A 25,890-nucleotide genomic window follows, 5' to 3' on the forward strand; every position below is an offset into this window, starting at 1 on the left:
TAAAGAAACGGGAGGCTACTGCATGAAGCAATCTAATTTATTTGTCGATGAGTAAAAATCTAAAATGGACTGACTGGAAGGTACTGGAGATGTAGAATAAACAATCAGATGATCCACCAAAAAATGAACTTTGTTCGCTTCTTAATATGCAATATTAAGAAGCGAACACACTGTCTCTAAACTTGAGGATTCCCATCTTTGTTGCTACCACCAAGTCTGGTCTTAATAGTAGTTAGAGACCAACACAAATTCTGAAGTTGTATTCTTATATTAAACTCTGCGTTTCTAGAATCATTTTAAAAGTGATGAGCAAAGTATTTTAAAATGTGTTTATTAATGAGTGGACATAATTGATCATTTCCATAGCATAAAACTCTTCCAGATGTATTTGGGTTGTCTGATCATTGTGGTCTTCTGATCATGGACTCAACGGTATAAAACAGGTTCTTCACTTTCTGCATTCAGGTTGGGCCAGACACCATTGCGCATGTGCAGGATATTGTGAATTCAACTTTTCATTCATGTGGACTTTGTAGTTTGTAATATAAATTGATTTGAAATATGGAGTCCATTCCGCTATGCATCCATGTATTGAAAATCAGTTTGCCTTGTTCTTACTTTTAAAAACAGCTCAACAAGTGTTGCTGCTGTTGAATGATCACGTGAACTCTGAACTCTGGTGAGCCGACACCGTTCCGGTCCGTTCGACCCTGCTCCTGAATCACAGGTCCATATGGTGTTCATGTGGATCGTGTTGGTGTTGCTGGGCCTTCTCCTGGATCAGATCCACAAACTCGTGCTTCTCCAGGCAGCCGCGGCACTCCTCTCCCCAGGACGTCAACACTCTCTTCAGCTCGGCCACGCGGAGCGACAGCAGCCCCGCGCTGCTCAGGTCCCACAGCTGCTGCTCTGCAGACGGACCGAGAGAGAGAGAGACAGTATTGCGGTGGACCAGCGACGGGTCGTGGGGAGAGGGGGACAGCGGGCTGTCTTAGCAAGTGTGTCGTGGAGAGTCGGCTGAGAGAACCGGAGGAGATCCCATGGGGGGGAAGGGAGACGTTTACATTTAGGGCGTTTAGCAGACGCTCTTATCCAAATCTACTTACAATAAGTACATTATTCAGAAAGAGAAACAATATATATCACTTCCATAACCCCAACCTCTACTGAAGACATGCAAAACTCCCTTATAAAATAAAGAGGGAAGAAACCGTAAGAAGGAGAGGGGTCCCTCCTTCCAGGGATGGTTCGGTGCACAGCGGCACAAATAAAATAGAACATTATGTAACACTTATGAGTTAAGAAAAAAATCAGCCATGACTGAAGGATAGTCTGTTGCTCAACATTTGCAAGAATGCCATGCTGTGAGTTGCGGTGGCTTGCTTCGCTTCCGACAGGAAATTACCATATTTCAGTTCACATATCTGTTTGTCTGTGCTGCCGAGCCGCTGGCAGATCTTCTCCACCGGCACGTGGGAGGACAGAGGTCGGGCAACGGACGCCGTGACGCGGGTCGCTGCATCGCTGCTGGCCCCAAGGTAATAGCACTACTGGGACGACACACACGAACAAAGAACGACGTGTTTTGAGGCTTTAAGATGATCGATACAGGGCCAAACTGTCGCTTTAAGGACCAGGTGGCACTCAAATCATATTGGCCTATTTTGCTCTACGATGCAAATATTTAAGTCGGGTTTTTTTGCAAAATCAACAGAAAATAAAACTCAGCTGAACTGCAAAAACTCTTTGTAGGTTACTATCTAATCTAAATGCACGTTTGTAATATCTCCCTATAGTCTCAGTCCTGTGCCACACATGTCGGCGCTAAGGTGGGGAATTTGGGGGCCGTGCCCCCCCTAGCGGTCATTAATGCCCCTCCTACCATAGGTCATGGCGTGGCCAAAATAATCCCTTTTAGTTATTCTTTTAATATTAAATGTGCAAACTGTAACTTAATTTAAGTAAAACAAATGAACTGGGAAATCGCATCATTTTGGTCATGTATAGCAGGTTAGGCTTGGTCAATGCTCATGCGAAAATAATACGGTACACAGTTTGTCCGCCTATATCATAGACAGTTAGCCTAATTATCAACAAAAATGGTTTTACGAAAATTGCTTAGCCTTGACACGCAAATGCACAAGCGAATGGAAGGGCACAGTTCTTAGACGTTGTTCATTTCACTTCTTGAAGCCAGCCCTGGCTTTCTGTATATGGCCTTGTGTCATTTCTGCCTGCTGCGTGGCTTGTCCAATAGGCTACTTGCTACCCGAATGCGTGCTAGCGTCAGCGGACCTGTTCTGTTACTTATGTTGTCCAGGGGTGTTTTTGTTGATTTTGGAGGCTGTTGTCTAAGGTTTATAACCAGTGGCAGGCCTACTTAATGTTTTTTCTTTAGGTGCATAAACTGTTGAGAGGTGAATAAACTATTTCTGACATATCAGAGGTGGAACTGCATTTATTTGCGTTTATCCTCCACGACCGCCCTCCGCCTTTCATTTTCGTCTTCGTGTGTGTGGCTGCGTAAACTGTGTGCATGGCTACTACCACATAGCCTCGACAACAACAAGAACAACATATTGTTGCTAAAAAATAATGAATAATTAGCCTAATAATATAAAGAAAAATGTGTTTCGTTTTTGATAGTATTTCTGCTGTGTTTGACTATTGGTCACCGCTGAGTTAAAATACCCCCCGCCCCTCGAGTAGATCGTGCTCTGGCGCCGACTCTGGTGCCACATGTAATATGAAACTTAAAACATACAGATCCACCCCGACGACTCAGATAACCACGACGGCCTGATCATAATTTCACAGAACCAGGGGCCGCTCCCGTCCCCGGATCCTCCCCAGATGAGGAACACATTATGTCGTGCGTCTGCTGTGTCTTTTCTCACCAGTCTGGACTCTTTTCCCTGGACCTCAGCGCACGCACTCACTAGCTCTTCTTCCACCAACGTTGGACTGAGGTCTTGGTGCGTGGACACCAGGGAGCCGTATACTCGTTGCAGAAAGCCGACACACACTAGAGAAAGTATTGTTATTGCTTATGATAAGGTCACACGGTAGTATAGTAACGAATGCCTTTTTCTTTGGACAATTGCAATCCTGTGTTTTTTGAGGTGTTCACTACGCCTGACATTTAGTTCCAGCTTGTGCACAATAACCTATAAATAACTTTGTTCACGCACATGCTTTTGAGTGGCTAACCTTCACAGTCGCCTGCCGGGGAAACTGAAACAGCTCTTAGCAAAAGCACAAAGGCGAGACAGAACATCATCTCTCTATATATAATAAGTACAACTACAGTCCAAACAATCAATAAACCCCGAGCAATTTACGGTAGCGTTTGGGGAGCGCACCGCAACTTCCCCAGGAAGCGGCTCCAATTCTATTTATAACACGATGAGCGCTTTTTCACGCGACCAGGAATAGAATCCAATTGGACGGAGCCACTGAGCGTCCTGAGGCATCTGATTGGCGGAGGCGACCTCGCCGCTCTCTGATTGGACCAACTGCCCGGAAGCAAGAACCGGCTACCACATAGCACACCGCCATCGCCGGAAAATCTCTAAGCATGGCTGCCATTGGAGTCCACTTTGGTTACACATGTGCTTGCGTGGCGATATTTAAGGTTTGAGAATATTTTAAAAGTTGTGAAAAGTGTTCGTTGGCTGTGTTTTAACTACTAACCCCGCGTCTGGTGTTCGGAAACCGGGAGCACATGTCGGTATTGTGGGCTAGCTAGTCGTGCCTCACCTCAGCTGTTAGCTAGCTCGACTGTAGTTCTTCTTCTACTCTATAGAGTCTGTGTGATCAGGACACATGAGGCGGTGGGCCAATCCACCAAACTCTTAAACGCACCCTTTTATTCTCCTCTTCTTTGATTTTTCTTCTCCTCTTTAGGACGGGCGAGCGGATGTGATCGCCAATGACGCCGGCGACAGAGTCACCCCCTCTGTGGTGGCGTACCGGGAAACAGAGCAGGTACAACCCCGACCCTACCTCCACATGTGTTCAATGTGTTTCTTTGTAAAAATGAGAAATCAGTCAGTTTAATGATTCCTCCCTCCCTCCCTTCCATAGATTGTAGGCATTGCAGCAAAGCAAGGGAGAGTCCGCAATGCCACCAACACTGTGGTCAAAGTCAAACAGTTGTTGGGCAGAACGTGAGTACATATATTGTTTGGAAGATTATCCGTTTCTCTCCTCACCACACATCCTACCTTAGCCACCCACACACATCCTACCCAACTACCTACCCATCACACCTAGCTACACATGATCATCCTACCTACCTACCTACCTACCTACCTACCTACCTACCTACCTACCCACCCACCTACCAACACACCTACCAACACACATTCATACAGTCCTGCGCTTTGGACAATAAAACCTATAAGCTTGGAACTCTGACTGGACAACCCTGTGTTCTCACGGACAACCCCATTGGTCTCAAGCCAGCACTTAGACATTCCCAAAACCTCCTCTTCATATATATTCAATTGATATTTGTTCTACAAAAATATGTCTATGTCCCATCAACCCGTAATTTGATTTCCCATTTCCCATGTGGTGTCTTCTCCTGATTGACAGCCCGGCAGACCCTGAGGCAAACGCCCATAAAGCAGAGAGTAAATGTCCTGTGAGTATCTCTCTCTCTCTCTCTCTCTCTCTCTCTCTCTCTCTCTCTCTCTCTCTCTCTCTCTCTCTCTCTCTCTCTCTCTCGCCATATGTCGTGATCATCATTGTGTGGTTTGACTCTGAAGCTAACCAAAGAGTTGTGGTCCCAGGTGGTGAGCAAGGGGGAGAAGCTGTACTACGAGATCACCGCCGGAGAGCAGACCAAACTGGTCACCCCCGACGCCGTCGCCAAGCTGGTCCTCCAAAAGATGAGAGGTAAAAAATAACGTTTCCTCACAAACGTTTGCTGCTGTTTCCTCTGGGTTCTCTGTGCCGTTGCCGGAGGTGAAAGCTTACGATTGACCGTGTGCCCCCCCCCAACCCCACAGAAACGGCTCAGGCGGCGCTTGGCTCCGACGTCACGGACGCCGTCATCACGGTGCCCTTTGAGTTCTCCCAGGCCCAGAAGACCGCCTTAAGGTATGTTAACTCTTTAGCGTTGTAGGCTCCCAGGCAAAGGGTTCAAGTCCCGATCCCCCACTGTACACGGCCTACCCTGGAGGACCCCTTGAGCAAGAGGCCCTAACCCCTGACCAGCTCCTTAATGACCCGTATCTGAAGTCTCTGTCCCTTGCTTTGTATATTACGTGTTTGCTAAATGACGAATGGACAGTAGTCGGTGTGTGATCAGTGTGCGTTTCCTTCACGTCTTGCAGGGAGGCGGCGGAGGCGGCAGGCTTCAACGTGCTGAGGTTGATCCATGAACCTTCTGCTGCCCTGTTGGCGTACAACATCGGGCAGGAGTTCCCCTCAGGGAAGAGGTAGGCCTTCACCCACACAGTGTTCACCGCGGCCCAGCCGAGTGATCTTTACACATGCACTTGTTGAGAAGATGTTACTTATTAATCCCAGATGGGAAATGTGAGTGTCAGAGCATAAGTAGTGAACGGTTATAGTAATTGCACCTACACAAAAATGTACGAATTTGCGATAATAAAATGAATAGCACAGTAAGTAGTAGCAAGGTTCGTAGTCGTACGGTAAATGTAAATTTTGACAGTTGACGCTAACATTGATCGTATAGGCTACATTTCTGTCACAAGGTAATTATCGACATAAAAGGCTGTATCAGCGATTCTAGGCCGATGAATATAGGATCACATTCATCTGATCTTTCCTCACGATCCGCTAGCTGCCCGCCCCATAAGCAAGCCGTCAAAAAACACGTCTCTGTAGACAGCCTGTGCCCCGAGATCGTACACAAAAACAAATGGTACTACCGACCACTCAAAAGCCGAAATAAATAGTATTCCAACCAATCACCGACAAGGGCTGGGTGTTGTGGGGTTCTGCGCTGCGTTCATGACAGTTTTTACTGGATACACGGAAGGGAGGGGCGAGCTGTCTCTGTTTGTTTGGCATCTCGCTTCAAATACCAACAGAAGTGGCGTCGCCCAACATTGCTGATACAACCTTTAAGGCTGAACGATTAATCAAATTCAAACAGACATCGCATTGTAATAGAACGAGATTTGCAAATCGCAAAGGCTGCGATTAATTTGAGGCGGTTACTGACTGTAGATCAGTAAGATTCGTATTTATTTTTCTTTTACAATTTAATTGTTAATAAATAAAGATTATTAACTATCATTAATAATTATTGTTACAATATCAATTCATGCATCAATTCATCTCAACACATTAATTAAGTCTTCCAATGTAGGGTTGGTCATACTATTGAATTATTCAGCTTGTTTAATGAATAATACAGAACATAAGGAGCTTTAAGAAGATACATTTCTTACTACTAAATCTTAATTTTGATCGAAATAATCGCAATTAGATTATAGGCAAAAGGAGACCAGTTGGATTAGCGATGTGTTAGATTAGGTAGATTGGGCATGTTTTAGATTCAGTCGTGTGTTGGCATCATTCCTCCGTCATGTTTACCAACGGGCCCCATTGTCCCCGCCCCCCCCCCCCAGCCACGTGCTGGTCTACAAGCTGGGCGGGACGTCCCTGAGCGTGACGGCGCTGCAGGTGAACGGCGGGATGTTCCGGGTGCTGGACACGCTGACGGACCACAGCGTGGGCGGGGAGAGCTACACCGACGCCCTGGCCCTGCACCTCGCCGCCGAGTTCAAACGGTGAGCAGGGAGCCCGCCGTGTGGAGGGGGGGGGGGGGGGGGGGGGACTCGATGAAGACCTGTCACTTTGTGTTGGAGATGAGGGTAGTGATCATTAGTTCGCTGGTTGGAACGTTAGATTGTTAACGAATGTCTTTTGAGGAGATGTGAAATGAATCGTGAGTTGAGAATTTTTGGAGTAAGTGTCGTGACCTCACTGTCGGAGGCTGGATATGATCTACAAGGAACTATATTATCGCATGGGTTGAATCGAGCTATTTGAAACCATATTTAAACCCACTCCCCTAAACCACAACAAAGGGCCACGATGATTCAGAAAGCATATCTAGGCGGTTGGATTCTACTTGCCGGCCTACCTGTTGGTAATCGTTGAGCAAGACAAGCCCTAACCACTCCCTAATGACTTGTATCCAAAAACAAACTTCCCAAAAGGATTTCCTTTGGTTGTAAGGGTCTGTTCCAGTGTCAGTGCTTAGGGCTCAGAGTCTTCAGTAGAGCTTGGGGTTATGGGAGTGTTGTATAAAGCCCTTTGAGACTAATTGTTAAGGACTATGCAAATACAATTGACTTGACTATGGCAGCCAGTGGGCTTTGAAAAAGCGATATTGGGTCAAACCCAACCTGTCAGCCTCACTGTCACCGCCGGCCGTGGTTCTTTACTCAGTGGTTGTGTTCGACCCGCAGGTCCTTCAAGCAGGACATCAGCAGCAACGCGCGGGCCATGATGAAGCTGACCAACGGGGCGGACCACGCCAAGCACTCCCTCTCCTCCCTGACCTCGGCCAACTGCTTCGTGGACTCCCTCCACGACGGCATGGACTTCGACTGCAACATCTCCAGGTGACGCCCCCCCCCAGTGCATCTCCTTCATGTAGTTCAGGTTATGTTATGTTTTTCCTTATTCATGCCTCGTTCGTCTCCAACTATTTTCTTTTGGTTTTTGTTAAAATTAAGGCAAAGAATTACATCTTTAACATGACCATCTTTACCTTTCTCACTGTAACATCACTCACTCGTACCCATTGCCTGAGCATCGGTCAAAAATGTGTTGGAGGAAAAACGGCCGTGTTTATGTAGACTCCCCTTGAGACCCAGCCTAAACTGGTGGGGGGTCCTCCCGACCCTCTGGGCCAGGCGGGTAGACGGCTCCATGTGTTTCCTGTGGCTCCCCCCCCACCAACGCGTGTCCTGTGTCCACAGAGCTCGCTTTGAGCAACTCTGCTCGTCCCTGCTCAGCAAGAGCATCCAGCCAATCAAAACCCTGCTGGAGACGGTGGGGCTCTCGGCCCGGGACTTCAGCCAGGTACAGTGCGCGTGCGTGATGCTACACCCTTGAGGGCATTTCAGTGTGTGGTGCCCTCCAACACACCCCACGTGCGTGCAGTGTCCTTTAACACACCCAGCATGTGTATGCGTGTGTAGAGCCCTTTCGGCTTTTTTTTTGACCTGTTACCGGAAGGTTGTTAGTTGGATCCCCGGCTCCTCCTAGCCGAGTGTCGAGGTGTCCCTGAGCGAGACGCCTCACCCTGACTGCTCCTGACCAGCTGGCTGTCGCCCTGGGGGATGACACCGCCGCGGGTGTGTGAATGTGTGAACGAATGGTTGTAAATCGCTTTAGATTAAAGCCTCAGCGAATTACCCTGAATGTAAATGTGTGTAGATCCCTTAAACGTAGCCAACATGTGTATGCATGTGTAGTGCCCTTTAATGTGTCTTGACGTTGAAGAGTGACGTCTAACTGCGGTTGCGGGCGTTGGCCACCAGGTGGTGCTGTGCGGCGGCTCGGCCAGGATCCCGCGCCTCCAGAAGATGATCCAGGACCTGTTCCCCGACGTGGAGCAGCTGTGCTCCACCCCCCCTGACGAGGTCATCGCCATGGGCGCCGCCCTGGAGGCGGGGCTTCTGGCGGGCAAGGATGGACCCTGCCCCGACGACGAGTCGGTCGCCGTGGAAGTGTGCTCCGCCGACATCCTGGTCAAGGTACGACGTCCGGGGTAGCACACCTGTAGGGCAGCGTACCTGTAGGGCAGCGTACCTGTAGGGCAGCGTACCTGTAGGGCAGCGTACCTGTAGGGCAGCGTACCTGTAGGGCAGCGTACCTGTAGGGCAGCGTACCTGTAGGGCAGCCTACCTGTAGCTAGCCTACCTGTAGCTAGCCTACCTGTAGCTAGCCTACCTGTAGGGCAGCGTACCTGTAGGGCAGCCTACCTGTAGGGCAGCGTACCTGTAGGGCAGCGTACCTGTAGGGCAGCGTACCTGTAGGGCAGCGTACCTGTAGCTCTTGACCTGTAGCTCTTGACCTGTAGCTAGTGTACCTGTAGGGCAGCGTACCTGTAGCTCTTGACCTGTAGCTAGTGTACCTGTAGGGCAGTGTACCTGTAGCTAGTGTACCTGTAGCTAGTGTACCTGTAGGGCAGTGTTCCTGTAGCTAGTGTACCTGTAGCTAGTGTACCTGTAGCTAGCGTAGCTAGCGTACCTGTAGGGCAGCGTAGAGCCACAGGCCTACCTCCATCTGCCTCTCCTTTTTAAAGGTCCCACATTATACCACCAGGTGTGAGTGTGATTGGCCATTGATAGCCGTTTTGAAAATCTGCCTCTTCCTGTGTTTTGGTGACATCACAAGTGGGCGTGTTCACCTAGGTGGACGTGTCCACTTGTGATGTCAGAAGAGGCCGATTTTCAAAACGGGCTAATCACACTCCCACCTGGTGGTCTGATAATGGGACCGTTTAGGATGCTTTACTGTAAAGCTTCAATATTCCTGCTCACTACATAGTTTTATCGGTATCCCTGCAGAGATATAGGACTAACGCGGCATAAGCCATACAATTGTATACACTTCTTCACTTCTACACTTTCTTATCTCTGCAAAGGTGAAGGCTTTGATAAACGCTTCTGTGCTAATTGATAGCCAAATTGAAAGGCATACTAAAAATGAAAACTTATAAGAGTGATTTAGGTCGGTATGTCGAGCGGGTACGTGTGAAGACCCCTCTGCGAGTCTTTAAGTCACCAAAAAGCAACACTACATGCAAGGCAAGGGGGCGGCTTCCTCGAGCAAACAAACTCACGCCAACTCTGCTTCGTGTCCTCCGATTGGCCCGGTGTCGCGCGGCAACAGGAGCAGGACGAGTCAGGCGCGGAGGTGTTCAACGTGCTGCTGCCGTCGGGCACGCCCCTCCCGGCGCGTCGTGTCCACACCCTGCAGGGTCCCGGCGCGCTGGCCTCCCTCTGCGTGGAGCTCTACCAGCGGGTGGCGCTTCAGCCCGAAACCCTGGCCCGGGTAGGCACGCCCGGGACTAGCATGTAGTCTCGGGCTAAGCACTATGTTCATGAGTTCATAGGAAAGTCATGCAGATATGTTGAGGCAAAGACTTGGTCCGGGTGGGAAGGTTTAGACCGGGATGCCGAATGAAGAGCAGGCATAGAGAGACGGTTATGCTCTTGAGATGAATCTCCACGTTTGGTACAGTTTCGAGTTTGACATGATTGTAAGGAAGTAGCATTTGCGTTATTATTAGTAGGTAGATAGGATCTTTATTAATCCCTCGGGAAGGTCCCCCTTAAGAAAATTAACTTCCAGCAGCAGCAGACACCGTGTTAGGAATAGAATAAGTGTTAAAAACAAGTGTAAATGTCCAAAATTCAAAATGCTAGAAAAATATAGATGCAGGGAAAAGAAGAATACTAATCAAGCCAATATTGACATGAGGGAGTGCTTAAACAGTGCATGAAAACGGTATCGGTAAGTTCTCTTGCACTGTTTTTGTGCCGTGTTCAAGCACTCCCTCATGTATGTATAATCGTAGTATGATCCCATAGTAGTTTTACTTCCAGGTTGCTTTTTCGGTTTAACTTCGGAAATTCATCAGATAGTCGGAAGGATACTGAAATTGATGTCAAACTTTTATCTGTGGCTATTAAGGAGCGACATCGCCCGTGGAGAACGGTAGACCGAGAGCAGGGCTTTGACAGAGTCTTGTTGGCAGAGTCCAACCCCGTGTTAAGAATGAATGTTTATGGAGCGACTAGCAGGGGCCCTGATTACCCCCTGCCCTCTAACTGGTGGTTACCTTCCCTGCAGATCGTCCTCAGAGACCTGGAGCCCAAGGAGGAGAACCACGACATCGACACGGTGTTGACCATGAAGAGGTAATAATCATAATGCTATTTATTCTATGGATTATGTTATTATGTATTTGAGTAAACACAACGACAAACAACTTTCTTTTATGGGATGGCACTCAAATTTTTCATAATTCACTATAAACTATCCAACTAGTGACATACATCATTGGTATTGTCTAGAAGTTTTCAAATAATGTGTGTGTGTGTGTGTGTGTGTGTGTGGTGTTCCAGGGACGGCTCCCTCCATGTGTCCTGTGTAGATCAGAGCAGTGGCAGGTCAGAGGTCGTCACCATAGCAGCAGCATCCTGAGACCGCTCCCCCCCCCCCCCCCCCTCCTGCTAGCACACTGTGTACAAAGTCTTCTCTTTTTTTCACTCAATAAAACGTTTTCAGACCCAAACTGTACTTGCACATCTATGGTGTCGTTGTTTTTTGGTGCAGAGGAAATCAACATCAAGCTCTGTTACTACCAAAGTTATTTTACAAATGAGCGAGGTATCGAATCTGCTGCGACATTATCTGTTTAGAAAGTACATCTGAGTCTGTAAAATGGCATTTTGTCAGGCTATACCTGCTTCTAGACACAAACTATTGGTTCAAGTCACTCTGTCAGGGCATAGGACGTTCTGGCATGTACATCCATTTCTGGGCAGGTGCTTGTTCCGTGTTCCTACTTTTGGTATCGGATTTACTAATTAGTAACCGAAGTGTGTTTCCCCAACACTGGTTAATGTGTGGGTTCTTATGGGTTGATAGTATAACGTTTGTATCGTTTATTGTGTGTAAACAAAAAAACCCTGTAGGCTACCCAGCTCTGAAATCCACATCAACTTTAGAGCTCAGATAAAGAAACAAAGCCAAGTCTCATGTGAGCGTGTGTCCGTGACCCCATTCGCCCTCCTCTTCTGAGTTAACTTCTCTTCGCCGGCCCGTATCGCTCCTCCAGATCTCCCCTATATTTTCCGCCTCTCCGCCCAGAGCCCCACCTATCCTGATCCCTGCACGCCTTAATTACTCCCGCAGGAAGACTGACTGCGTGGAAAGTGGCTGCCGCCGCAGTCAGCAGTCTCGCGCGCGGCCGCCCCACACAAGCACACCTGTCCTCCCTACGCTCGGCTACACCTGAAGTCGCGACTCTGACCCGACGTCTCATCTGCGCTCCTCGGTTCGCTTTTTTGTTTTTTTTTCTACTTTGACCAACTGTGTTCTCGGTTCGTGGTTCCGAGACTCCATCGCGACAACACAGAGGGCGCAGATGTGAGATGGGCTGTGGAAATTCCTTGCCGACCAAACCCAGTCAAGGTAGGCGTGTGTGTGCGCGCGCGAAGTGGAGGCCCCGCGCGTCGTTAACCTAACCTGAACAGTTTGGGAAAAACTCTGACATTTAAAACCGCGAGAAGGGGCATTGTAGGGTATTATATTTTGAAATGCTCTGTACGTAGTTATTTGCCTACTACTGTCTTGAGATATACTTTCTCGCAGGCAATTAAAGCCGTGCCTTCAGCGGTTTTGTGTTTCTAATTTTCCCCCGCGCTCAGCACTTTTCCTCGCTCTGGGAGCGCGGCTCTGTCCAGGCCTCCGTTAGCGTGTGGACGTGCACGCACTCTCCCGCTGCACGCACGCTCCCAGTGCTGACAATCAGTCCAAGTCAACCAAACGACTATTGTTTTAGTACATACTGCTTGTTATTTAACGGTATTCGAATTGCTAATACATTTTATGATTTGCGATAAAATTACGAATAAATGTTCCCCCTTGATGATAATTGAGATTTATGAAGTGATGTGTCGCATGTCCCCCGCAGGCCAAGTGGAAGAGACGAAAGAAGCGTACGTAGCCCACAATTCACTCTCCTGTCAAATGAACTACTAGCCTAGTCATTTATACAGGCAGTGAGACTAACTGTGTGTCTGTGTTGTCAAAACTGCCAACAGGCAAAAGGAGCCCGCGGCGGAGGAGGAAGATGAGAGAAAGATGTACGTTGTTACATTATATACCTAAGTTATAGTGGTTGGTGAATCACCCATTCTTTGCAGTCGCATGGTGGAACCATATCAAGTGTGTGTGTGTGTGTGTGTGTGTGTGTGTGTGTGTGTGTGTGTGTTCAGCAACTACGGCGGGGTCTATGTTGGGATTCCCGCAGACCCTAACGCGATGATGCCTGTTGAGATCGGCTCGGTGGCCCGAGGTAAGGGCTGATTATGGACACGCACAGAAACACGCACAGAAAGGAACGGAAGAGTCGAACGCAATAGGCGTGGGCCTATACGTCTCCAAGTATAGTGTGCAAATGTTTACATTTAGGCTGGTGGGTTGTTACCAGGCGTGTACTTTTTGAAAAAGTAACAAGGCTATAGTTCGTAATAAGCTTAGGTGTGTGTGTGTACTTGAGGACATAGTAATTGATAATGCCCCTTCCCCGGGGGGAAGTGAGCCTGATGCTCACGATCGACTCTCGGGGTTTGGGGCTACGCAGCGCTCTCTTAAAGGAGACCGGCTGGGTTCGGGATGTCTTAACGGTAAACGTTGCTATGGCAATAAATTACCTGAAGGAGCGGCTCCCGACTGAGTGTGAGGGAGGATAGGACAGTAATTGGGCCCTTGATCTTTCGTTTGTTTATCTGTCTGATATACATCTGAAATACAGGTATTCTATCAGAGTGTAGAGAAGACATAACGAGTTTGTTCATTGATAATAATAGAATGCAGCCAGTAGGCTACTTAGACGACAATTCATAAAACGCTTTGATTTTATTGTATACAACTATGTAGGCTACATTGTGTACAGTACAGAACATGTTTAATGCAAATCACTAATTCGGGATGTCTGGGTTTTCAATGGTCTTTTCTATGTTATCACAGATTAAAAGGGAGTTGTCCCATCTCGTGGGTGTGTGAGAGAGATAGAAAGTGTGTGTGTAGGCTTTTGCATTTCAACAGTGAATTGTGGTTTAACAGATTCAACTTTATCCTAACCATTTATTTGTTTGTTTTTCATAATCAAAGTGACCTCATGATGTTCCCACATTGGCCAACGTCGGCGCTAAAACCACAAGAATACACAGAGAAAATAAGAGATGATCCACCTTATTCAGACCGTTCTCACATCCCATTCATATCCCGAACAGGAAGTCAAACTTTCTCCCCGTTGTGTTGTGGCATGCCTACTGCAGTGCTGATTTTATAAATACATGAATTATTTGTATCTTAAAACTTTTTTGTGCAAATGTCATGCCAAGCACGACCAAACATAATAATATAATCACACTTCAGGGAAACGATTTTGGTTCCTATTTTTATTTCTGAGGAAGTATAATACGTTGATTCTGGTTAATCGTGTTTGTTGTTTGGGATAAAAGAGACTTCCTTCTCTAAAATGTCAACTGAATCTTGTTCTAAAAAGTATATATTCTTTTCATTCGAGAATAATCTGGCTGCAATGCAATGAAATGAAACCTGTGTCTCAAAGAGGAAATATTATACCACCAGGTTTGAGTGTGATTAGCCCTTACAAGCGCTTTCAAAAATCTGCCACTTATGACATCACAAGTGGGTGTGTCCACCTAGATCTGTGCTGGATAGATCGCCTACTCAGTGGACTGAAGTAAACGTTGCTCATCTATCCAGCACAGATCTAGGCGGACACGGCCACTAGTGATGTCATAAGGGGCAGATTTTCCAAACGGCTTGTAAGGGCTAATCCCACTCACACCTGGTGGTATAATATGTCCCCTTCAAATCAAAGAGAAGTTAAGAATGTTATTTACTGTTTAAAACCATGTTTAAAAATGATGTAACTCCTTAATCTGTATATCCTGTGTACATTAAAGCGACACGTTGGAAACCAAGACTTTGTGATAGGAAAAGTATGTGATAAAAGGCATTGTTATTGTCATGTGACTCGCTTTGTAAGGGTATTAGGTGACGGTGCCGTTCAATGATGGAGGTCACAGCCTGACGGAGAAATAGGACATGATGGTGTTGTGGTTAGTATGTTCGTCAACATCAAACCGAAAGGCACTGGGTTAGATTCCCCCTAAGTCCACAGCCCTCTTCCTGTATAATCACTCAAACCTTATCCGTTCCTTCGTGAAACGAGTCCAAGCTGTTTTGGACTGCAGCATCTTCTTATAAACGAATGGATGTGCTGTAAGAAGGGTACCAAAAAGTATCACACATCGTTGTCTCTGTGTGTGTGTGTGTGTTTGCTTGGATTATTGTGTAACAGTAGAAGGATGTGGGGGGTCTACTATGGGCGGTGTGTGTGTAGATTACTTCCTGCCCAGAGGTGTGACGTTAACACTCTGCTAGGGGCTGGGGGGTGGAGCTATGAGACTTAAAAGCTACGTTACCATGGAGATCCGTGTCTCCACTTCTCCTGTCCCTCCGTCTGTCTGACTAGTCAATGATCGCTCGAGGGACAAGATCAGAACACGTAAAGGAGGGCCACATGAAATGAGCCAATACCTTTGGACAAAACAGTACTTTTACTTACTGTCAACTGTCGAGTCAAGGTCAAGGTAAACTTTATTATCCAAGTAGGAAATTCATGATTCATTCATGCATTCGATGATGAAGATAAGCCCCCGAAAAGAGCAATAATCAGTTACGAGCCTTCAACTTCCAAAAAAGCAAAGCAACTGCTTTTTAAGTGCCACGATACAGAAACAAGAGATACCGATGAAAAGCTGTAGAGAATTGTATAAATGCTTCGATAGAGAAGCGAGATAGACAGATTATCCGTGTTAGTAACTATAGCCCATATGGAATAAATAACATATTTCCTGCAATTAGACATCCTTATGCAATAGTCTGAGTTTTGTCCTTGTGTTTTTAGGAAGTTTGGTGGTGTGTTATAGCGTTGTGTCAAGACTGCAGTTCTCTATCCGGCCACCAGGTCGCACCGTCTTTCCACCAAACACTCATCACCGCTGCGTCGTGGATATTGCGACAGCGCATCCGATAGTCGACTCGGTAATGGCCCAATTTCAGGGTGGAAATAGGTGAAGGCAACAGAAAGTCATGTTCAGCATTCAGACTTCTGTGACTGACTGAGAAGTTAAGAAATAGATCTATTGAAAGTTTCCACCTGACCTAGATTGATGCTCTGGGGGCGGGGGGGGGGGGGGGGGGGGGGGGGGAGAGAGAGACAGACACGGTCATTAGCATTGATAGATGACCTGGACTGATATAGCCGCTGGCAAATTTAGTTTTCGGTGTGTCGTGTGATAGTGGAAGGCAGGGACACTGCTTTGGGAATAGATGGGATCAGGGAACACGTTAATGGTTAAAGGATAGAATATAGAAATGGGATTCACTGAATGTCGAAGGCCTAATCAAAGTAGACTTGGTGTGTAGATGTTTAGTATAGAGGGAGTTATGTACAGTCAACCACTTTGTGTACAGGCCATTTATCAGACTTAATCAGCTAATGTCTTTCACATCTTACAATTCAAGGCGTATTGTAAGCCTACGTGGCAACTCCCATGATTATCACGCATAAAGTGACCTGCCATTGTGAATGTTTTGTCCAAAAAGTTAACATATCGTAGGGGGGTTTGTCAAATTACATTTCCTGTCTCCTTTTTATCAACTCTAGCAGAGTCAACGTTTTTGTTACTTTTCTGTGTGTGTGTGTGTATGTGTGTGTGTGTGTGTGTGGGTGTCCCTAATCTCTCTTGTAATTACTTCCTGGTCCATTAACTCAGTTATTTTGTGTGTGCAGTTGCTGTCAGGCGAACGGATTTCAGGGTAGCCCAGTGTAGCTCCCACCTCTCTGTCGACCTGTTGGTTCAAGGTCGTTAGCGGTCAGACGCCTCACTGACCCCCTGGGGGTCATGATGACATCACGACCCTGGGGTTGACAGGCGTGTGTGTGTGTGTGTGTGTGTGTGTGTGTGTGTGTGTGTGTGTGTGTGTGTGTGTGTGTGTGTGTGTGTGTGAGTGAGTGAGATTTCTGTAAGCAGAGATTGAAAGATGTAAAATCTCTACTTTCAAATTTATTTTTTAGAGATTTAATCAAAAAGGGTTTCCAATGATCACAATTCCAGCTTACCAACACATATCCAACCCACATCTAAACATCAGTGCAGTTCACGTGAAAACTGAGCGTCTTCACACTGACTCTGCCAAGTCCCAACTGGTAGTTCACTCCAATTAGCCGATCATAAATTGTCCAAGTCGGAAGCGCCGATCTACCGGGGAGACCTCGCGTCACGTTTAAGACGTCGGTAGAGCTCCGGTTTCATGGAGACAAGCAGAATCCACTCCGTTCTGCTGTCATGCTGATTCCCCACAAGATCCCGGCCGTCGCAACCCGCGGGGGGTCGGGAACATCTCCGATAGACCCGGAGACCTGCCATAACATGCACGTTTTTATGTGTCCTTGTGAAAAAAAATGCCTTTGTTTCAACATCCTGTTAAGACGCAAGTGACACAGAGAGGTGCATCACCGCCGTTCAGTCACATCAGCCCCAGGGCAATGACTCTATTGTAAACAAATTCTAAAAGTTTTGAAGACGTTTAAGCTCGTGTCTGGATGGACGGATGAATGGAAAATAACAACCCTGTCATGATTTGCATTTGGTTCGAAAAGATTAGCAAATGTTGGTATTTTTTAGACTGAAAATATACCTACACCTTAATTAGGTATAAACCCTTTAAAATAATGACCTTCCAATAGCCAAAGACCACATTCCCCTGGAGCATTCTAAACTGCTTCACCCTGTGGGCTCCACTACTGCTGCTATCCTTGAGAGTAAAAGAGTATTGAAAATCTATAGACCCACACTCCTATCTCTGACATCTCCCCTTATATAATAACAAGGATGATCGCATTCAGCCGGTGCGCCACATCTCCGCAAGCCCTTGACACTCCTCTGCCGATGACGTGTGTGTGTGTGTGTGTGTGCGTGTGCGTGTGCGTGTGTGTGTGTGGGTGCGGCGATTTGCGAGTAGCTGTGAATCTGTTATAAAATGTCCTCTTCTCCAAAGTTTTTCGCTTCTCACACTCTGGAGAGAAAAAGTGCTGGAAGTTGAACTGATGCCCAGACAGCAAACAGAGGAAGGAAAGGACGTGTGTTGAGGTTCAAATGTGTTATTTTATATTTTAAACCGAGCAAACGTTGGCCAAACAAAGTAGTGGTTTTGGGAGAGTGCGTCGTTTGCGTTTATTTCGAAGAGCGTCGTTGAATTGTATGGTTCTAATATAAGGTTAAACTCTGCCTAAAGTCTTTACTGCGCTTTGGTTTTGGTCTGAAGTTATTCTGTCTTGGTCAAAACGTGTTTTGTTGGATGACTTAGGAACGATCCACCACTCAGGTCGAACGGCCCAGTACAGCACCCCCTACAGGGGTACACTGGGTACTGCAACTGCGGTCGCTGATTGGCTCATAATGCGATCACGTGATGTTAATTATCACATAGTTGGTGTTTTAAATTGCCGAATTTAGTTTGACATCGATTTCTGCTTGCTATTTCAACCTCCCCAAAACCAAGGCTTTGTTTTGTTTTCGTAAGTTTATAGACAAGTCTGTCAAAGTAAATCCACCTGAATCCGATATTTTACGTGCACACAATTCCGCAGTTTGTCCGTTCTTCAATGACTGCAACTCGTTCGGTTTGACTCTTGGTCTGGGATTGTTCCACTGCCATCCAGCACTGGGTATGTAAACACACATATACACATGCCTAACACGCACGCGCACACACACACACACACGCACGCACGCACACACACACAAAGACACACATGCTTATCACACACACAAACACACTCACTCACACACACACACACACACACACACACACACACACACACACACACACACACACACACACACACACACAGTACTGCGTCTGCAGTGAGAGACTTCGTGAGCAGACTGGACTGCATTAGCTCTGAGCCGGGGGAGTGCCGACCGAGAGCAGAACATTGCGAAGAGTTCTTTAGGAGAGTATCGACCCGATTCAACTCGGCGTTTCCTAACCCCAGTAAACACCAGAGCCGGACGGTGCACTGAGGTGAAGCGCAGGACTTTCCCGGTTGGAAACCTTTTATTGTAGTTGGAAGAACATGATGGAACCGCATCAAAGTTTGATGACGTTGAACGTCGACCAGAGTTCTTCATAATTGATGCCTGCGCTCGCGAGTTTCTGTTAGGGTTGTGAGCTTTTGTACGAATACCTTTTCACTCGATATTCACGATTGCTATCCTCAAAACACACACATGCAGACACACAAACACACACACACATTCACATGCCTATCACACACACATGCCTATCAAACCCTCATACACACACACACACACACACACACACACACACCGTACACCAACCCCTCATCTGGTGCTTGGAAATCTTGGCTGGTCCTCTCCATCCATGGAGCACTTGAGCAGCTTAGCTTGTCTGGGTCAGCATCCTCCTCTTCCTTCTCCTCCTCCCTCTCCTCCTCCTCCTCCTCCTTCATGTTGCTCCTGACCTTAAGCTCGATAAAGCGACACTTCAACGTAGAAGGTTGGACCGGACAAAACCAACTTAATCCAACTCAATGACAGCTGTTATGTCCAAGAGGAAATGTGCGTGCGCCTACATTTCTACATGTGTGTGTGTGTTTGTGTGTGTTTTGTTGATCTTCTGCTCCATGTCCGTCCTCTCTGTGCGTCTGTCTGTCGTCCATCGGGGTCAAAGGTCGGCGTGACCATTAGCCCGGAGTCCGCCCGGCAACCGGTGACATCACACCGCTTAGCGTAGCGCAGCATGTCAAACAGGCACATCAACACAAATGTGTTACTTCTCTCTCACACACTCCAACGGGGACCTGCGCTTTAGAGTGCTCTGGAAGTATACGTTCAGGATGTGAAATGAGTTCTGATAAGAGGGACTAAATAAACATCCCTGATTGGAGGGCCTTCTGGGGCCCTGCCAGCCATTTTGTTTTGAGTTAGCCTACCCCTTCAGACAGTGTTTGTGAAAAAAGGCATGATCTAATAAAAGTGCTCACATTGTTATCCTAATTGTCCCAGATGTGCCCCAGATGCTGTTTGTGTGTGTGTGTGTGCGCGAGAGAGAGAAAGAGAGAGAGAGAGAGAGAGTGTGTGTGTGTGTGTGTCTACAGTGCATATATGTGTGTGTGCTATCATGTTTGAGAGCGTTAGATTGGCGTATGTGTGTGTGTGTGTGTGGGTTGAAGGTACTTCGATCAGAACACAGACATCCCCTGCTCTCATACTCTCACTCATGTAAAACCTTGAATAGCAAAGAGCCGTTGAAGTCCAGCTTCACCCCCGGTCAAAATGGAACAGACCATAATAAGCACAATAATGATAATAATGATAATGCACGACCGGGTCAGGTGTGTTCTCCAGCCAGCCAGGAGGAGAGTTATGTAACACACACACAAGCACACACTCACACACATACACTTGCATACACACACACACACACACACACACACGTACACACATATACACATGCCTATCACACACCACAGGCAAACACACACACACACACACAGACACAGGTGTACACACATATACACGTACCTAACACACACTCGCACAGACACACAGAAACACACACAGGCACACACACACACACACACACAATGAATAAAACCCTCTCTTTACGCTCTTACTCGTAAATTGAAATCATGTTGGCTTGTATTTGTTGCTGGAAGCCGGGATCCTCAGCAGATCAGCAGATGAGAGGTGGGGGGCGTTGCGTTGCGTAAGCGTGGCCTGGGGAGGGCCACACCACAGCAAGGCTCTCAGCTCCATTACTGCCAACGCAAACCATCCGTCACATTCAGAGCATCGCTGCTAAACAAAGGACCGCAGAGAGCCAGGAGGGGATTCTTATCTCCTGTACAGCAGAATGTGTTCAACCTTTACGTCTCCTCCAGGAGGAAAGAAAAACCAAAAACAAAGAAATGTTTTGGTGATTGGGTCAGAGAGTCTGAGCAGGAACACATAACATTCAAGCTCAATCCATAATAAGATACCGGCAGGGCCTGATCTAATTTGGGTGGATGCGGTAATAGAACGGTTTGCTATTCCTGCTATTCCTGCCAGTCAACGTGATATAGAAACTGAAAACTTTACCTTGTTATCAATAGTACCACCGGACATTGATGGAGGACTTCTGGATTTTTCATCCTGGACTCTATTTTTCGATTTATTTTAGGTTGGGGGGATTTATACGGACATCAGTCTTTGAAACTGGTCCAGTATCGAGCGAGAATATTGCAGGCGAATTTCCGTGAAACACTGGCTGAAATGCGGTCCTTTGGGGCAAGGCGTTCTGCCGATATACGCCCTCAAAAAGGGCTTGTTTTTGCCAAGGAAATGCTCTGATTGTATTGTATCATTCCTAAAAGGATCCCTACAGAGAAATAAAAAAAAATGTATTCCCTTCCAAAAATGTTCGTTCTTATCTATGAAATTTCCAGCCTTCTCTACCTGCATCAACTCAACTCTTGCGAGACTTAACTTTGAGCGAGACTTGGTTGAACACTATAACGAACAGACCGACTCAAGCAAACGGTGAAGTAAATAGTTCTATGTCTCTGGAAGGGATCCTATCCATAAAGTAAGAAAATAATCGTAGCCTGTTAGTGGCAAAAACATGCACTTTATAAGGACGTATTTTTGCTAAATGTTAAACCAATTTCGAAAAAGGTCTGCATTAGTCACTTACACCCAAAACAATCAAAAATGTTCCAGGTTGAAATATCCCGAAGTTATCCTTACCATTCATAGAGGACAGGACTAGCGCTGTGGCGTAATCACAGTAGGAATCGCAACACTTAGAAATCCACGAAAAGCAGAAGTCTCTGTTATTTTCCCACTCAACTGCTTCCAACGTAAACTGTTGACTAAACACTGGTTTCAGATTTCCTTAAATTGCTGTGACGTCACGTGCCACAGAGTCCACAAGAATTGTAAGCAGTTTTCCTTTTTCTCCTGACCTTTTCATATTCCATAAATGCATTACATAGCAGGAATTTACTAGACAGTAAAAATGTGGCATTTCCTACATCGATGGAAGAAAACCAGGACAACTAGACCTATTATTTCACCCATGATTTACGACATGGAGTAACCTTCACCGTGAATTTAAACCATTCGTGGTGGCGGTGGTGGTGGTGGTGCAGTTGGAACATTGGCATTCCTCTGCTTGGATCCTGGCATTCCTCCCTCGTCTCCCAATGTGTCATTTCCTCTGAGGTTTCTTTGAGTTTCCTCGCAGGACTCCCGGTCCCAGAGTGACGGGTACGACCGCACTCCTACGCAGATGGGGCGAGAAACGTAAGAGCCGTCTGAGCTTCTAGCGCCTCTCTGCCAATCAACGGCCATTTTCTCTCTCTTTTTCCGAAATCTCTTGAAGGAAAACGGAAAAATCGGACCGATACTAGATTCCACAGAACGCTGTGAAGAAAGGCAATGTCCTTCAGCCGTGACCCCGACCCGGCAGGGACACAAACTAACAACGTAACTGCGCCTGTCAAATGGAAAACCCTTGCAGATAAGCTGTGGGGAAGGATGGTTTGTAGTTGCTATTGGGGGTTCGAATCCCAGTTGAAATGTTCTGGGTTTGATCCCAGATCAACCCCTGTGTATTTGAATTCACGTTATGTTCCCACAAATCTGCTACATGATGATTTAGAAAGTAAATTGAATGTTTGTTGAAAAACACCACATAGATCTAGCCTGTGACACAGAGTTACAGCGTAATAAAATCAATGGTTTTACCTAGCACAAAGTTAAGGCAGCGGACTCCGATAAGACACATTTTAATTCATTTTAGGAGGGAATGCGTCTTGGGTAATTAGATAATGAAATCGGAAGCAATATTCTTGATACCTCATGAGGTGAGGCATTTGCATGTGTTGTGAAAGGAAAGTACCAGAATTATCCTGTTCTGTGGGGGGAAGTCCAGGTTCAGTAAGTATTAGGTCCTCACACAATGTTCTCTCTTCATCGATACTCCGACTCTGATTTATGCTCGTGAGCTAAATCCAGCTGTTGAGGAATTCTAATTCTGGGAGGATTTCTCTCTGACTGGACATGGAATTTCCACCTCTTGGTCACACATTGTGTATGTGTGTGTGTGCGTGTGCTTGTGAACAATATTCTAATTAGAGTATTGCTCAACCATAAAACATTGAAATATCTAGTGCTTCATGCTTTCAAAGCATTTTTTTAGCCTGAGTTTGGCTGATCTCTCTCTCTCTCTCTCTCTCTCCGGTTGGCTCCCATAAAACTTTCTTCAGGGAAAATGTCCAATCAGAAACAGACAGACTAGATTGCAGGCCTTTACATTTTATAAATGTAAACATTCACATTTGGATGTTAACAGAATCTAAACCACACCGAAAATGACCTAAACAAACTCACACACACAAATGTGCACACACACAACGCAACCACTTGTGTCAAACATAATCATGTCACTGTTATGTCACCACACTTCATCATTTAAAATGAACCTCATTCCCACTCACTCACTCACTCACTCACTCACTCACTCACACACATCCCAGACACACACTCAAAGAAAATGCTAGAAATAACAGATTAGTGTTCAGATGTGTGGATGCCATACTAACAACCCAGTGACACTGTGGGGGGGGGGGCTTGATAGACATATAAACAAATTGGTACCCTGAGAATGATCTAGAATACTAAATCCGTCTTCTACGTTATTGGTTTTAAACTATGGGTCCCGACGTAGAAGTAATCGCTCCAGATTGTACTTACATCTCAGTATAAAGATGGATTCAGTATAGTCTTTAGAGTGTTGGACTCCCAGCCCAAAGACACCCAGTACGCATCAATGAGCAAGACGTTTGCCACCCTATCTGCTTCTTAATGACCTTTATCTGACTTTACTGCAAGTCGATTTTTTGCAAGGTCCAATTTTGTTGCCCTAATGGCTTTCTCTCATACTCTCTCTCTGTCTGTCTCTCTCTCTCTCTGTCTCTCTCTCTGTCTGTCTCTTTCTCTCTCTCTCTCTCTCTCTCTCTCTCTCTCTCTCTCTCTCTCTCTCTCTCTCTCTCTCTCTCACTCTCTGTCTCTCTCTGTCTGTCTGTCTCTCTGTGTGTCTCTCTCTCTCTCTCTGTCTCTCTGTCGCTCTGTGTATGTGTGTGTGTGTGTGTGTCTCTCTCTCTTGCTCTCTCTTTTGAGTTTATATTCAAACCACCACCACAACATTGATTTCAAATAAATTATTTATTAGGATTGATTTTGTAAGAGGCTTTCAAGAAAATATTGTTGTTTTCTGAGCTGTTGTTTCAAAGATGTTTTTCCTATAAAATATTGGGAGCAAAAACAAATGCAGATGGATTACAAACATTGTGTTTTGGTTGAAAACAGACTGGATGAAGACCTTGCAACGCTTAAGCAAATAAAAAAAGATGTTTCATATTGTGCAAAACCATACAAAGCATAACAAAATAAAGCTTTCAAACAATTATGATACATTTCAACAAAACCTTCACGCTAAATACCCTGTTTCATCCGTTTAGGCAAAAGAGCTGGACTTAAAAAGAGGCATTCAACGTCCCCTTCGTAGTTATTATAAATTATACATTCAAAAGAAGAAAAGGCTGATGTGGCTGAGCGACTGTCACTTCTAATCAAGGCGCTAAGGACGTGGCTTAGCAAGCGACGCTTCTAAAGATGTCCCCCCCCCCCCACTGCCCCCCCGCAAGGCTGATGGTCTCTAGTCCTATCTAGTCAGAAAGCTCAGACAGACATTCACTGCACGACATTCAGATATATAGAGCTAGGCTAGGCAATTTGGAGAAACAGGCTAGAGTAAGCTAGATTTTGAAAGAATCCAACTGAAAAAATACCCTTCCCTTCATGCCACCCGCCAAAAACACATGACTAGCTTAGCAATAGCTAGCTTTAGCAATAGGTCGAACTAGCCTTAAGGAAGACTCCGTTCGTTGCTCTAGGGCAGAATGCGTGCAGGTAGGTAGTTAGGCTGACTGGTAAACCATCCAATAATTTAAGTTGATGTTTAAACAAACTGACATTTAGTAAAAAAGAACACTGAATCTTCTCCCATTCCTTTTCAAGGCCTTTCAATATTTGTTCTAAATAAATCCAAAATACGAAAAGAATACCAAAATATCTCAAATCGTCCATCATTTCTCGATTGGTGATACAGCAAACCTAGCCACGCCTGATGTGAAAACCCACTTGCTACACTGGGACATTTTTCTACTTGAATAATTCAAAGTGGATTCAAAGAGGGGGCTTTTCTGTTCAGATGAGGCCCGTGCAGTGTGGTGGACTGGGGCGACTTCGTCCTTTCTAGGTTAAAGGGCCGTGTTCCTGTGGAGTTCCACTGCCAGGCACACATACCTAAGGGGTCCATTGGCACATTACTGCTCCTAGAACTATGCAGGCCACTGGGGAGAGTGAGTCAACACCGGAGACTGTGTTAATGAAGGGGTAGCTGGCGGTAGCGCTGTGTGAGAAGGAAGCAGCTAGCACAGAGCCAGTGGTTCACACAGCCACAACACATATACTACCAGGCTGGGATTGGTTGACTGACAAATTCGTTTTTTTCGTTCCTTTTGTGTCAACGCCAGAAGCATAAAATTAACCGATTCTAGAACTTCGGGAATTTCTGATGTTTTTTTTTTGCTGCACATTCGCACTGAACACCAGCAGGTTTCACTCATTCTTTGTGAATCTCCCATCTGGGCCAAATTCCATTACTTACACAACTAATGGCTCGGGGGTTAGTGGGGGACTTTTACGTTCTTAACCTGGGAGCTCCACCTCTACACTAAGCCAACAGTGGTCGTGCATTAGAGTCCGTCTGGAACGGAATGGGCTGGATGGCGTTCCCTGGACGGGCACTTCCTTTTAATCAACACGGATCGCGAAAGCGATTAACCTTGACACTGAGTCAACAGCGGCTCTCTCCACACTCCCTCCTATAGTCAAAACAAAACATTTATGTAACCGA

General features: G+C 46.2%; 2 protein-coding genes and 1 long non-coding RNA gene across 3 annotated transcripts; 2 read left to right on the forward strand and 1 right to left on the reverse strand.

The window, feature by feature from the left end:
• Positions 1–721: 721 nt before the first annotated feature.
• LOC307074614 (cerebral dopamine neurotrophic factor-like) lies at positions 722–3,359 on the reverse strand (the record flags this gene model as incomplete). The annotated part of the gene is made up of 4 exons (XM_079734842.1): positions 3,211–3,359; positions 2,898–3,025; positions 1,406–1,547; positions 722–909 (listed from the first exon to the last, which is right to left on the reverse strand). The coding sequence occupies exons 1-4, from the start codon at positions 3,278–3,280 to the stop codon at positions 722–724; spliced, it is 528 nt and encodes a 175-aa protein (XP_079590968.1). The 5' UTR covers positions 3,281–3,359.
• hspa14 (heat shock protein 14) lies at positions 1,475–11,307 on the forward strand. The gene is made up of 15 exons (XM_079734834.1): positions 1,475–1,538; positions 3,430–3,634; positions 3,907–3,987; positions 4,087–4,169; positions 4,600–4,648; positions 4,797–4,902; positions 5,016–5,106; positions 5,343–5,447; positions 6,612–6,773; positions 7,458–7,613; positions 7,974–8,076; positions 8,538–8,753; positions 9,895–10,056; positions 10,858–10,925; positions 11,133–11,307. Exons 2-15 carry the CDS (start codon positions 3,578–3,580, stop codon positions 11,209–11,211), a joined length of 1,518 nt encoding a protein of 505 aa, XP_079590960.1. The 5' UTR covers positions 1,475–1,538; positions 3,430–3,577; the 3' UTR covers positions 11,212–11,307.
• Positions 11,308–11,995: 688 nt separating this feature from the next.
• LOC307074615 lies at positions 11,996–14,640 on the forward strand. Its single transcript, XR_013811807.1, has 5 exons — positions 11,996–12,204; positions 12,707–12,731; positions 12,837–12,878; positions 13,011–13,090; positions 13,909–14,640. It is a non-coding gene; the product is annotated as an uncharacterized lncRNA (long non-coding RNA).
• Positions 14,641–25,890: the final 11,250 nt, after the last annotated feature.

This window comes from Pollachius pollachius, assembly GCF_949987615.1.
Source record: "Pollachius pollachius genome assembly, chromosome: 4".
NCBI classification, from domain to species: Eukaryota; Metazoa; Chordata; class Actinopteri; order Gadiformes; family Gadidae; genus Pollachius; species Pollachius pollachius.